At 42.4% G+C, this 15,088-nt stretch overlaps 1 protein-coding gene across 2 annotated transcripts in view; it reads left to right on the plus strand.

The window, feature by feature from the left end:
* Slc25a26 (solute carrier family 25 member 26) overlaps nt 1-15,088 on the plus strand; it is a 128,678-nt gene that overhangs the window by 112,036 nt on the left and 1,554 nt on the right. The window contains exons 7-9 of one of the 2 annotated variants that reach the window (XM_010608051.3): nt 4,470-4,539; nt 10,700-10,764; nt 11,863-11,936. In XM_010608051.3, coding sequence (XP_010606353.1) covers nt 4,470-4,539; nt 10,700-10,764; nt 11,863-11,936 — 209 coding nt within the window. The remainder of the gene's footprint in view (nt 1-4,469; nt 4,540-10,699; nt 10,765-11,862; nt 11,937-15,088) is intronic. The other variant, XM_010608052.3, reaches the window with a different exon arrangement.

The raw sequence follows: 15,088 nt of genomic DNA on the forward strand, positions 1-15,088 counted from the left end.
AAACATTTTTTTTTTTTTTTTTTTGCCTTGAGTCTGCAGTGCTCAGTAATTGTTTGCTGCGTTTATGAATCACAGGGGATCTTTGAGTCCTCCCTCCTGTGTGCCCTTCGTTTACATCTTGTTACTTGCTCTTTACTGTTGCTTATAAACTCAGTTTTACTACTGGTATTTTAAGCCTGTTTGGACTGAACTCCTCGTTGGAATATATCAAGAAATTAACTAACTGAAGGTGGCCTGCACTCATCAGTAACAGCCTAGTTTACTAGAGTAGCGTTAAGAGTGGTGTTTGAGCTGGGGATGTAGCTCAGTGCTGGAATGTATGTGCAAGGTCTTGGTTCCACCCCCAGCACGAAAGAAAAGTCAGGTGAGAAATGTGTTTAGCCTGAGGAAATGCACATTTCATTACTTTAAAAAAGTTACTCTATCATTTTCTTATTTTTTAAATATTGAGTTTATTGGTACGTTTCAGGTGTACATTACAATCACATTCATCATTGGGAATTTGTACCTTTATGTGATGTATCTTGGTTCTTATTTTTTCCCCATTCTCCTGCTCTCTTAAACCCCTCCACCCCTCCCTCTCTACATATGCTTCGTTCCCATTTTTCCTCCTTTTTTTCATTTTTTTCCTTTCCTTTTTCTCCTTTACCCTGACTGCCCTTCCCCTTCCAACATTTCTTCCTATTTCATAATATCTATTATACATTTTGGTCCTCATTTACACTTTTAGTTTCTCACATTTTCTTATTCTATCTCTAGTGCTTGTAAGTGCTCTGGAGAAAATGTTTTCTATAAAAGAATAAATTTATTTGTAAACATTGGAGCATTCACTGAAAATATACCAAACACTACATTTAATAATAGCACTCTCTCTCTCTCTGTCCGCCCATCGTACACACACACTCCGTATGTGCATGCGGTATTAGGGTTGAACACAGGGCCTTCACACTGAGGTAGATCCCCAGGCCCCTCCCCACCTTTTATTTTGAATTAGGTTCTTAGTAAATTGTCCAGGCTGGCAGGGCTTGAATTTATAACACTTCTGCCTCAGCCTCCCAGAGTGCTGGGATTACAGACCTGCACCACCATGCCTGTCTTTGGAAACCTGTTTGTAAAAACACTTTTTAAAGCTTATCTGCCTTCACAAGCAGAGTTACAAAGCTCTATTTGATAGTTAAACTTTTAGTCAATAAATTTAATAAATTCTCTTTCACACAATTCCTTTCATTAATTAGCGTAGATAGAAATGAGAGACACAATACATTATCATATATCTAATTTACTAAATATCATAAAAAGTTGCTAACCTCCCACATAGCCACAAGGTCCTGGGTTCGATCCCCAGTACCAAAAAAATAAGTTGCTAAAACTGGAATACAGGGCCATGCGTGTCTCATTTATAGGACATTGACCCCATTTCTGTAGCAACCCTCTCAGCTTTCTAGATGTGGGTGTTAGTGGGGAAATAGAGCACAAGATGAGTGCTGAGTGTAAAAATCAGTGTAAAGCCTCTTTCCCGAAAACTTCAAAACTGAAATTATAGGAGGCCCAAGTAAACAGATACACCATATTTTTAGTTAAAAACTAACATTAGTAATGCCTGCATTCTCCCAAAATGATGTATAGGTTCATTGTGAACTCAGATTCCTGGAAGTCTATTTGTAGACTTTAATAGTCTGATTCTAAGACTTCATACAGACATGGAAAGAACCTTGAATAGTCAGGAAAAAATTGGTGAACAAAAAACTACCTGGTTCCAAAATTTACTGAATGCTACAGAGTAGTTGAGAGAATTGGCATCAAGATCTATAGATTAAAACAGAATAGAGAGTTGATATAAAAAGCCATACATGTAGAAACAGTTAGTTTTTGACAAAAGTGAGAAAGCTAATTCTGAGGCCATGTATGTCTCAGTTCATTGGAGAAAGGATCATTTTTTTTTCCCAGTTGCTGGAACAACCAAATACCTATTTGTAAAAACAAAACTCCAGGCCATACTTGCATTTATATAAAAATTAATCCAAAGTGGATGATAGTTCTAAAAGTAAAGTCCAAGAACCTTAGATTTCTGAAAGCATAGGAGAAAAATCTTTGTAACTTTGGATTAAGCAAAGAAGATTATTTAGATGTGTCACCAGAAGCCAGAACCATAAACGACAACTTGGAATTTGTCAAAATTAAAATATTTTATTCTTTGAAAGGCAGTGGTAAGAGAAAAAAAAAGATAAGTCACAGTCTGGGCGAAGCTATATTTGCCCAAATGACTTACATCCAGAATATATTAACAACTGTGAAAACTTAATACACAACCCAGTAAAAATGTGCAGAACATTCGAGTGGACACTGAGGATAACCAGAGCAGGTGTACTTGCACATGCCTGTCGTCCCAGCTTGTTGGGAGGCTGAAGTGAGAAGGATTGCAGATGCAAGCCCAGCCTGTGCAAGTTACCAGACAGGTACCTGGAAAGAAGCTCAATGTCTTGTCATTGAGGGGATACAAATTAAAACCACAGGGAAATACTAGTACATGTTTATTATATGGTGGTGCCACCATTCATGGACTTAATTCTCTCCATGACTCTGCTCACAAATGAAATTGGATAAGAACCAAATCAAACTTCCCCATAAGGTCAACATTGGACCTAACCATTGAATTTGATTCAATTTTCGTTCAACTCAGTTTGCTGTAAAGAATTATGTCTGTGAACCTAGGTACTACTGTAATGTTAAAAATTTTTAAATACCTACAATACCAAGTGTTGGGAAATATGCATAAAACTAGGACTGGTAGAAATATACAGTGTTACAGCCACTTTGGAAAATAGTTTGGCAGTTTTTAAAGTACCTGGCCCTGTGACCTACTCCTTCTCCCCTAGGTACATATGTTCATTGTGACTTTATTTGTAATAACTCCAAACTGGAAAAATTCCAAATGTAAATCAACAGGTCAGTAAATCTATGATACACTTTGAACTGTTGATATCTGCAGTGACATGGATAAAATAATCTGGAGCTAGATGTTTTTTAAAGGTGTAATTATATTTCCAAAAAATTCTGGAAAAGGCAAACTATGCTACAGTGTCTTAGTTACTTTCTCATTGCTGGGGCAGAATGCCTGACACCCACAATTTAAAGGAGGACAGGTTTATTTTAGCTCACAGTTTGTAAAGGTTTCAGTGCATAGTCGGCTGGCTCCAAGGGAGGGTGGCTTGGTGGAGGAGAACCAGTGTCCATCAGGTCAGTCAGAAAGTAGCAGCCTACCTTCTTCTTTCCTTTGTATTTCATCCAGGCTATAATCTTGCTGGTGGTGCTACCGACACCCAAGTGGGTCTTCCCTCTTGAGTAAGTCCATCATCCCACCAAAAATTATGCTAAGCCAGTTAGTGGACTTGTCAAATATCACACACCATAATCCGATCACTTCCAACAGTCCCACCTATGAGCACGTGAGGCTTTGGGGGGCATCTAGATAGGAAAACCATAACACACTCTGACAGATCAGATTGTTAAGGAGTATGAGGAGGGCAGAAAAGGGGTTCCCTTGGAATACAAACTTTAGAGTCGTGGGTAATGTTTCTGTCTTTATTATAGCAGTGTTTTTTTGTGTGCAAAAATATGTCACTTTTCACTTGTGTTTTTGTTTTTTTGAAAATATCAGATTGCATACTTTAGTTTCTTTAATGATTATCTCAGCAAAGCTAAGGAAAATAGTATGCAAAACTCTGGTCTTAGAAAGCCTAGATATAACAAAAACAAATAAAAATCTAGGTAAAAGTAGATAACAACAGGACGCAACTTCCCATAGTCTGGGAAGACTATGACTTTAAAATACAGAGATTAAAAAAATAATGAAATAAAATATAGAGATTATGCCTCACTCTCTTGTTCAACATTTTTATGTGACTTTCTCTTGTCTTCTACTAGATTTTAAACTCTTGATGAACAAGGTCTCATTTCTTTGAAATAACTTTGCCCAGTTTGAACTTGGCCATGGGTAATTGTGTAACCCTCAACTATCCATATTACATGAACAGTACAAAAAATATTTTGAGAAATTTTAAATTAACACTCAGGTAGCAGAATTAGCATCCTTCAAACATGTGATTTGAATACAGAATTTTAAAAGAATTGAGGGATTTGACATACACTATTCGGGACTGTATGAATTCTGTATATTTAGAATTATGTGGGAAATTAAGACATTTCATTGTCCTAAAGAGGTTATTTTTGTTTTAATGTGTCTGTATGAAACATTCCCTGAAAATTATTTCCTTTGAGCACCCCAGTGTCATTTCTTTAACTTATTTTAAAATGCAGTTAAGTCCTTGGGAAAATCACTTATGTCATCAGTGAAAAATGCCACCAAAATAGCTTCTCACTTAAGTTCCTATCCCCAGAGCCAACCCACAGGAGGTTCTGATAAATTCAAGGGTTTCGTAACACGTGTTTTTCTTTCTCTTTACACACAGGCCCTCTGGTCCTGGCGGCAGGATCATGCAGTGGATTCTTGGCAGTCAGCAGTGTGTGGAGCTTTTGCAGGTGCAAAGGATTATATTATACTGGGAGAAACCGGGGTGGGGGTGGATGTGACAATATTAACTATGCATAAACAACATTCTTTAGAAATTCCAGATTGTTTAGATGAAGAGGGCTTCACTAGCTGTTTAAAAAACTGTCTTAGAAAATATTACTAAAAAGGTGTCTGCTTGAAAGACAACCAATTTGTTTTTGACAGATTTTACCTTTTACTTTTTATCTTTATTAAAGCCTTCACTCAGGCCCTGGGATTATCTTACTTTTGATTTATAAAGTCCTCCATGGGCAGAGGCTGGCTGAGTCCGGGGCCCAGCGCGCGCAGCTGTCTGCCTGGAGCAGTGCTTCGGGCTTTAAATGGTTTCTGCAAAAAGCAGGGATTCGCTGGCCGGTGACAAGTTTGACAGCGCTGTGGATTAACTGGTATGGGAGAGCAGAGGCCACTGCACAGCTGACGGAAGGCTGAGCCACGCTGTGCAGAAAATAGGGCCGGCCGCACATCCGGGCATCTTGTGGTACCGGAACGCGAGGTGACGGTGCGGTGCTGTGTTACCCTTCACCTAGTTGTATGGATTTAAGAGCTCAGATCCTTAAAGAGTTTAATAAGTGAAAAGTCTAAGAGAAAAATATATCATCACTGCAAATAAGGTTAAATTAGAATTATAGCTGCAATGAAGTCAGAATTTTCCTGAAAATTGTGAACTGTGTAGATGCAAAGCTGGTAAGCTGAAAGGTAGGTCAACTGTATTGGAAAATGACTTTTTTTCCAGTTGCTTAATGATTGTTGGATTGGATTTTTTTTATTGTTGTAGTGAGTGAAAAAACAACATACATTTCATATGATTTTTTATTAAAAATTAAACCCATTTGACTTGTGAAAATGATCATCAGAAATATTCATCTTCTAAATGTGACATCAACTGAGACTGATTATGATGGGGAATTGTTTCCCCGTGACATTGGATGTGTAAAGGGGTAGGTGGTCTCTGTCATCTCCAGAGGTCCTCATTACCCAGCTCCTAAGTGAATTAATTGTGCAGTTTTGTTGACTCCCTCCAGGGCCCTGGGGACAAAGTAAGCATTATGGAAAGTTAGTCATCCTGGATAAGGAAAGTCTGCCCCTCTGTGTCTCTCTATCCCTGTCCCTCCTTCCCTCCCTTCTCTCCTCCCCCCTCCCTCTCTTCCCCCCCACCCCGGTCCCTGTCCCTTTCCCTTTTTCTTTGCAATACTGGAGATTAAACCCAGTGCCTTGTGCATGCTGGGCAAGTGGACTACCACTGAGCTATATCCCCAGTCCTTTTTCATTTTTTATTTTGACACAGGGTTTTCCTAAATTCCCCAGGCTGGCCTCGAACTTGTGATCCTCCTGCCTTGACCTCCAAAGTAGCTGGATTTCCAGTCACGTGCCCCACACCCAGCTACAGCCACTTCTTAAGGTTAACAATGCTTTAAAACTTGCATATTTTGAAATGAGTAAATATTCTATGGTCATATTTATTAAATAGCTCAAAGATTTGCTTTCAGAATCGTCAATGGTACACACTGAGGACCTTGGTATTCATTATACTGTAATTCCTTTTCCCAAATAATAGCTCTGTATTAAGCACTTAACAACACTTGTTATGGGAGAGAGGGAGGACTCTTGCTGTCAGACACGGGCTGTTTGGAAGATAGTGTTGTCCTGGCCCTCCTGGTGCAGGTGGCTCAGTGGTGGGGTGCTGTGGCATGGCCTGTGTTCTAGGGGGACCCAGGATACTCCCGGTGGGTGGGAAGGAGGGTGCCCAAGCCTCATAGCTACACAGCCTGTTCTGTCTGACAGTCAGGGTTAGCAAGTCTCTCCCCAGCTCAGGAAGGAGACTCTGGGCTTTCCTGAACATGTCAGTTTGCCTGTGACATGGAGAAACAGAAAAGAATGACTTTGGGGATCATTAGTACTTTGTAATTTATAAAACTGAACGGGTGTAAAGACCTGTTATTTCAATTAAAAACAAGCAGCCCAGCCAGGTGTAGTGGCACACACCTGTAATTCCAGCACTCTAGGAGACTGAGGCAGGAGGATTGAAAGTTTGAGCCTAGCCTAGACAATTTAGCGACTTAGCAAGACTGTCTCAGAAGGCAGGTTCAGGGGATGTAACTCAGTATGAAGGCCCTGAGATCAAGCCCCAGTACCACTAAAAGGGCTTGGAGATGTATCTCAGGGAGAAGGGCATCACTCACACACATACAAACCTCTTGCATGCTAAGAAAAGAGAGAAAAAAAACCATATTGTGTAAAGCTGACAGTGTCTGAGCCCTGGCTGCAGCTCTGCTTCACACAGTGGGGAGACAGGAGGTGTGGCAGCCACCCCAGCAGCCCTGCAGGTGCCACGTGGGGCCATCCAGGCAGTGACTACCCTTGTTCTCCAACCCGAAACCAGCTTTCTCCTTGCCGTCTTCCAGATTCGAACTAGCCAACTCACTGCCAGTGAACTGCTCCCTGTGCCGTCCCTGGCACAACTCCTTGGCCAGGCTGGTTTATAAACTACTTGGCAGAGATGTCCAAGAATGTCTTTTGAGATTGAAGGTGTTGATGGCTTGTCATGCTCAGAAATTCCTGGCTTCTGGTCAGGGGTTAAACTAGTTAAAAAATAAATAAAAGACTTCTGCTTTTTTTCACTTAGGGTTAATTTCTAAACATAAAACCATAATGATGTGTGGGTAATTACAACATTTACTACTCTAGTTTTATTTGGTATACTGTTATTTTTGAAAATTTTTCATAGGGAATAATTTCTGTTGTCTAAGCGAGCAGAGGTGGGGGAGAGAAATATCTCAACCTCTCTGTGGGCTTGAAATTCTAGAAGAGGTTGAAAGATTATTTGGGTAGCAAATGAGAAGGGCTGACACAGGAAACCACATTGTGGACATTTTGGACATTGGAACATTCTGAAGATCATGCAGAAGGCGTGCATAGAGGAGGTCCTGTTGTTCCTTCCTGAGAGATCGGAGGAAAGAAGAGCTTGGAGGAGCAGAGAATGAGCGGGGCTCCCCACTGCCTCCCTCCGCATTCTCAGCTGCGCACTTGAGGTGACAGCTCTTGACCTAATGTAGAAAGGTAGCTCCTTTGTCTAAGAGAAGGCCAGGGTTGCATTTGCTCCCCAAGGAGGTATGGGAGATCATTTGATCATGACAGCCTATTTTCCCCTGGATGTGGCCTCTAGTGGAGGCAGCTTAACCGGAAACACCCACTGCTGGGAGGGAGACCTGAGGTGTTCCACATGTGACATGAATGAGAGAGCAGCGGGTCTTTGCTGCACCAGGTAGTTAGTCCCTGTCTGATAGCATGTTCCTTTCTTTTATTTTTTACCAGTAACTTACAGTTCCTTTAAGTAAAACATGGAATATAGCAACATTTTAGCTGAAAACCCTGTGCCCAGTCTCTCTCCATTCTGTTATTTTCACAAGTCTGTATTGCAGTCTTCTCAAACATTGCAAGGCCTGAATTAGGGAATCTGATATTTGAAGAACTTTAAATTGATATTTTATTGACTTACACAGAGCAGTTTTTATCATGCTATTAAAATTAGGGCCTCTCAGTGCATAGGTGTTTCTCTGTTTAATTTTCCTTCATATTACTTCAATGAAATCTAAGTCTCTAAGAGAATATTGGCAGGCATCCACTGCAAAGGGAAAGTAAACCTTTGCCAGTGGCCAGAATAAGTATCCAAACTTATTAAATGTTCCTGTGAAGTTTTACGTCTTTTTAACTGGCTTAGAAAAGTTTGTGAACATTTTCAAATAGGAAAATGGGTTTTCACAGTGAAATAAATTTTAATTTGTCTTATGCTATATAGGAGTCCTTACACAGTGGAAAGAGTGACTTTTGGAGTCAGGATACGTGTGACCTTGAGTTTCCACTCCTCTGTACTGGCTACACAGCCCTAGGCAGGATGCTCCTGGAAATGAGGTAGGGCATTAGTGACAGAGCAAGATAGCACTGGTGTCAGCATCTGCCTTTCCTTTCCTGTGCCTTTTAGAGGAGGAGTTGACATTTTAGTTTGAAAACTTTTGACATTTGTCTCTATGTTTGAATGTCCACTACGTGCACTGAACTAGAGATGTGCAAAGTCATTCTGGGTGTGGTGGTGCATACCTATAATCCCAGCACTGTGAGAAGTTGGGCCAGGAGGATTGATAAGTTCTGTTCTGGCCTGAGCAATTTCAGAACTTAGTTTCAAAATTAAAAAGAGTCAGGGGTGAAGATCAGTGCCAAGGCCCTGGGTTAGTCTGTCTCCCCATCTCCGGAAGAAAAATAACCAATTATCTCTGTCTGCCTACAAAAGAGCAGTTGCTTTGAGGCCTCCTGAGGCTTTGAGGCACTTGATTCCAGGCACTGCCCACACACTCATGTAGTCCCTGTGCCTCCCACAGTCACACTGCAGCACACAGACAAGTGGCGTATTTGGGCACACTTACCAGCAAGTCTCAGCTCCGTGCACAGCAGAACCTTCCACAAGCCAGCTTCTGTAAGCTTCAGTTTCCCTGCCTGTGGCATGCAGGGTCTCGTAAATACTGGAGCTAGAGAGTAAATAACTCCCATGTGACAACATTGCGTGGAAGCTTGGGTCTCTTTCACTGCAGAGAAGAAGGCTTCTCTGCAGGAAAACCCTGATAGACACTGCTGCCAGTGAGAGACTAACCCAATACAGTAGTATTTAAAGTGGGAAATTGAGATGATGTTTGTTGTCTGTTTCCTTTTCTTTGCTTCTTAGGATTTTCATTTTTATTTTTGAATGGATGTGAAGCTTTCTTGTATCCTTTTCTACAATTAAAAGTATATTTTCTCCTCTAGAGCAGACTGTATGTTTTTAAAACATTAAGAGTTAGGATTTCATGTCCAGACCACAAAATTTAGGTTTAGCAAGTGTCAGAATTTAGGGAACCCTTGAAATTTTGAGGCAGGAATTTTACACATTCATCATCCTAAAGGGGCTAAAATGGATTCTAATATTCATTTTGACACTTTTTAGCCATAAGGTGTGTGACATTCGTGGGGAACCAAAAATAAACATAAACACATAAATGGGTACACCTTTCCAAGAGTCAGTGCCGTATAGAAGAGCTTCACCGTAGTGATCTTATTTCAGCCACAAATTTAGAAAACTATTTGGAGAGATCAGGTGGCCTTCTTGTGCATAAGCCATGGCAGTTAGAGGGAGAGAGCAGCTATTTCTGGCACAGCCTTCACATGTGTTGTGTGCACGTTGTGTGGAACTGCTGCTGGCCCCCAGCTCCTAGAACCCGTTTGGGGTTTAGTGTTTCTCTCCTAGGGCCCTTGGGGTTTAAAATGTATCTTTGTACCATATTAAATAAAACATTGACATAATAAAATGTAGTTCATGTTACCAGAAAAAGGAAAGCTTTCAATTGCTGTGCCCACAGATGTGGACTCTGTTAAAATATGTGAACAGTTTGGCCACCATGATATTCAGATCAAGAGAACACGAGAGAAGGTAGGAAGGCAGGCATAGGAAGAAACTGAACTAGGAAGTGTGACTCACTGACCTGCTGTCTGGACCCTGTGAAATGCAGAAAGATTTATTCTTTCAACTGGCGGGCTGTAGCCATTCATACCGAAAGCTGTTGTGTGATACACTGATGCTGTGCAGTGGGGCGTATGTAGAAAAGAAATGACGGAAGCACTTGGGAGTTGGTCTGAAGCACAGCGCCCACCGAAAAGTGTGGACCCTGCGAGCCGTGAACAGCAGTGTGCCGCTCCTGTCTGGTCACATGCCCTTCCTGTTTACCGTCAGATTAGTCTGCTGGTCCAGGAAAGAGCAAGAGGTGTTGTGAGGCCTTGTTTTCTTACCTGAATGCATAAAGTGTTGTCTTTCATTTGCCCTTCTACATCATTGCAGAAGAGATGGACGAGTTGTGAACTTGTACAGGTGTACTGCGTAAGACTCGCACTGTGGGCTCACGGACAGTTCTCCCAAGACAGTGCTGACTTGTAAATGAAGGACTTACTGTATTTGGATTAAAATTTCGCACTTGTGCATCCTATTCATGGTGCAGTCAGGTGGACGTAACGATGGGTGATTTGGGCAGAACGGTGAGGTGTTACAAAGCAAAACATAATGTTACTATCTAGCACAGTGAACATCTCACTTGGGTATTATGTACACAGGTGGCTTTGCAGCTGTAATCACCACACCTTTGGATGTGGCAAAGACAAGAATTATGTTGGCAAAGGTAAGTGGCAAAATACTGTAATGTAGACCGTCTGTCAGGGTTTGGGCTGTAGGTATATAGTAGTGAATAGAAGTACCTGGGAACCATTGAAATAACTGACATAGAGTAGTTAAGCTAATCCCTGTGACAAATGTCTGTGCTGCATTTTTCCATTTCAAAGTCATTTTCCCTGCATTACATCAACAAGTGGGTCTGAGCCTCTGTCTGGTAATGCTAGTGTCCAACCGCGGGCTTAGACTGGCGTTGTATAATACAGCAGCTGAGCTACAGGCAGTGGTAGGAAACCTGTGGCATGCATGCTGCAGCCAGCTGTTGGTTACTATGGAAAGCTCTAAAAGGTTCACCATTACTGCTGTAGGCTGTAAGCAGATTATGACTGGCCTTAACCAGACAAGGCAGTTGCTAAAATTGTTTAAAACAATTGTTAAGACGATTCTGATAGTAGATTTGTCTTTTGTTCTGGTACCACAGTACCTGAATTATAGTAGCTTTTAAGCCTTGTATTCAGTAGAATAAACTGTCCAGCTTTGTTTTTTTATAACTGTTAAAAATTAAAACTTTTTTTTTTAAAGCTAGACTTGAGTGTTCAAAGAAAGCCATATGAAGACTGTTTCTCAACCAAAGCAGTTTTTTAAAAATTCCTATCCTTGTGGAAAAGTAGAACAAAGGTGAACAGAGACCTAGTACAAAACTAAACCAGAGAATGCAGATCAGATTTGAAATGGAACATAGTATTTATTAAATGTGCTTAGTACTGCATAGGCACATTTCTTACTTGTGCCACTTACACTGGTGACTGACTCTCTGTCCTTCTCAGATCAACTTAATGAGCCTCTTCCGGTTGTATGTCAGGAAACTGGGTAAAGTCTAAAAGCAGCTTTCTTCTGTGATGACGGCCAGTCCACTACATGCCTGGATGTCTGAATCTGAGTGCTTCTGGGCCAGTGAGGACAGGTCTTTATTTCTGAGCAGCTCTCTGGACTGTCTGTTTGTCCTAAATGAGGGAAAAGGAGACATGCGTCTGAGGACCTCTGAGAGCCAGCTGTCAGTTGAAGAGTGTCAGATGCTAACGGATTTCTCCCTTGTCTGTTCATACAGGCTGAATCCAGCACGGCAAGTGGGAACGTGCTTTCTGCCTTACGAGGGCTCTGGAGGTCACAGGGGTTCACAGGGTAAGGACATGGAGAACACTCGGCTGTCCTGCCTCCTACCAGCCTGCCATGGGATGAGCACCTTTCCCTTTTTTCTGCTTATGTTTATTTGGGCCCCTTTATTTGGATTGGATGAAGTATTTTATTGATGTTGTATATGTGAGATAATGGTATATTTTGGAATATTTTGGCCAAGTGATTTTCATTCTTATCCATCTTGGTGTGATTTCCATGTGTAGCCCTTGCCGCCATCTGGGCTGCAGCATAGACAAAAGCGGCTCCCGGTTTCACAATGCAGGAATGCAAGTGAAGGACAGGTGTGTTGGTAGAAGAGAGTTTTTGTGGTGTGGGCAATAGTGTAGCTACACATTGCCTTATGATGAGGATGTGGTTAGTGTGGGCAGGTAATTCTGTCATTGTGTAACCGTCATGAGGGTGTTTATAGACCTGGACAGTCTGGCCTAGGCCGTGTGGTGTGACCTGCTGACTACACTACAACCCTGTATTAAAGGCTACTGTACCACATGCTGCAGGTGACTCAACTGCATCAGAACTGTGGGGACTGCATGTTCTATGTGGTTATCTTGCACACAGATGTTGCTATGAGGCATGTTACACTTTAAACATGCCACATGCAGGGCATACACCTCAGTTGAGAATAACCGAGCTATATTATTGGCCGAGTGTCTCATACTTTTAGCTTCCTTCTGTTAAAAGCTCTTTCTTCAAATGTTATCCCAACAGTGCTTTTACAATATAAACTTGTAAAGTGCATAAATGTTGGGATCTTAAAGGGAGATATGGCTTCTCTGAAATCTTCCACTAGGAAGATCCTGTAAGAACAGAGCAGTGAGCTCCCTTTGCACAGGGCAGGAAGCCTGCCACAGGGCTGTCTAGGACAGGAGTCGCACTGAAGGTGGAGGGAACAGAGCAGAGGCTCCAGTTGGTCTCCAGCCTCTTTGCTTGCTGGTGCTGCCACTTCTCATCCCCGGGCTGGCATGGGTTACTTGATTGCATTTCTGTGTGCTTTGGGCTGTGTGAATTCCACCTGATAGTCTGGGAACCTAAAGCAAGGAGGTAAGGGCCCCAGTTCAAGTTCGGGCAGAGAAGCAGCCCCCTCCTTGGCACAGAGTGTCCAAAGGGAACTCAGGTGCTAATGGGTTGAAACAGGAGTGGGTCTAGTGGAAAGGACTAACTGAATCTTCATGTCTTGGATCCTGAGGTGTGCAGAGTAGTGGCATCTGTACTGTGAGTCTGTGAGTCACAGATAAGAATGTGATTCCTCCTATCAGAGGCCCACTCATTCTGGTACAAAGTTTGCCCTGAACAAAGAAATGGTAGGAGGGAAAAATGAAGTCTGATACCATGTGTATAGTAGTTGGTAAGATTCTTAATGTTGCACTGATTGGGCCACATATGTGGAGAAATTATATACAGTAGGTTTTTTTGTTTTGTTTTGTTTTTGTATTATATCTTGAAAGCAGTCTGCCAGATTTCATTTTTTTCCAGGTAGTTCATGGTAGAGTCTGAAAACTGCCAGCCAGAACTGTTGACCTTGGTACTGTGGAGTGGAGGTCAAGCTGCAGCCCATCTGCCTTTCTTGAGAAGGTGGTAACAGGGGTGGTGTGATCCATGGGCAAAAACCACTGGCTCTGAAAGCTGTTAGAGAAAGAACTGCCTTGAGTAGATCATGGGAAGGGTGACAGAAGGATGCCCTGGTTGTGGCACAGGCGATGTTATAAAATTAAGCCCTGCCAGAATCGTAGGCAGGTGTGTGTGTGTCAAAATGACACCAATAACCTGTCTGTTCTCCGCTTCCTGTGTGTGCCCTGCAAAGCTTAGTCTTTCCTTACCTTCCACAGGTCCCTTACGTCTTGGGCTCTGCTTGGTACATGTGGGTAGTCCTGAGCAACGTATTCCAGGCAGCAAGGTTGTCACCTAAGATACGACACTTTTAGTGGCCCCCTTGTTAGTATGATGAAAGACAAGAATTGACCAGAAAGCAAATGAAGCAAAAACCCCTCTGGGCCTGGGCAGCTTTCCTTAGTAGTGGTCCCAGACAGCCTCCACCCTGAACGTGGCTCAGCTGGCTTCTTCTGTCCCATGTCCAAGTTCCCACTTATGGTGGATGGGGCTGCCCTCTCAGGGTCAGAGCAAGTGGAGACCACTTTGTGTTTCCATGTAGGTTCCCCGGGCAAAGGCTGTATCTGGCACATCTGTAGGGTATATGCTTTAGGGCAGGCAAGCCTCCCCCTAAGTAACAGTCCCGCGTGCCCATTCAGTACAGTGGTGGAGAGCAGATGGGAAGCCTGCTTATCTGTGCCTTCTTGATCAACTGCCTTTTTGTTTTAATATCGACTGCCTTGAGCCCCACTTTGTGCCCAGTGCAACGGGAATGCTGTCCATCTGCAGTCTTGTGTGGTCTGCGGACACTGGCACACACTCCTCCCTTCTTGCAAGCCTCTGCCTCTGAGTTTGGTTTGGGGTGCTACCTGTACAAATTGCTTTAAAGCGTGCAATTATGTCAGTAGCTTGTGTTGTCATCCAGTGAAACCATAGACTGCTTCCGTCTCCTCTTCTCATGAGTAGCTGAGCTTGGTAGCGGGAAAAGCTGAGTAAGACTGGCTTGTAGAAATACGATAGGGAGAATCTGTGGCCAGTGTGGTCTTCCACAGCCAAGTTTCTGCTGAGATCCTTTTAGCACCTTCTCTTTGTAGGTCAGGACAAGGGAAATTAACCCATTTTTAGGCCAGAAAGATAGCATCGTAGCAGTAATTTACAAGGTTGTACCCTCACCAGCCACTTCATGCAGAAACCGTGTACACCATGCCCAGCTGAACTTTTTTTTTAAATGTATATTTTGGTCTTCTGTAGAATTTTCATGTTTATTTCCAGATGAGAGAAAGAGGTTCTTCATTTTATGTGATGATTTAAATTTGGAGGTAGTTAGCCCCAAAGGGCCCCACATACTAACGTAGTAATCTTTTATTCCTCAGAGGTGCTGTGCGCTGCATGCACAGGGGGCTGTGAAGGCCGCAAAGAATTCCTTCCCATCTGCTTCCCCACTCAGCTGCCCCAGCTCATTGCAGGGCTCTTCACCATGCCCAGCTGAACTTTTTTTTTAAATGTATATTTTGGTCTTCTGTAGAATTTTCATGTTTATTTCCAGATGA

Source organism: Fukomys damarensis, unplaced genomic scaffold, assembly GCF_012274545.1.
Source record: "Fukomys damarensis isolate Sample0158 unplaced genomic scaffold, DMR_v1.0_HiC HiC_scaffold_28, whole genome shotgun sequence".
NCBI classification, from domain to species: domain Eukaryota; kingdom Metazoa; phylum Chordata; class Mammalia; order Rodentia; family Bathyergidae; genus Fukomys; species Fukomys damarensis.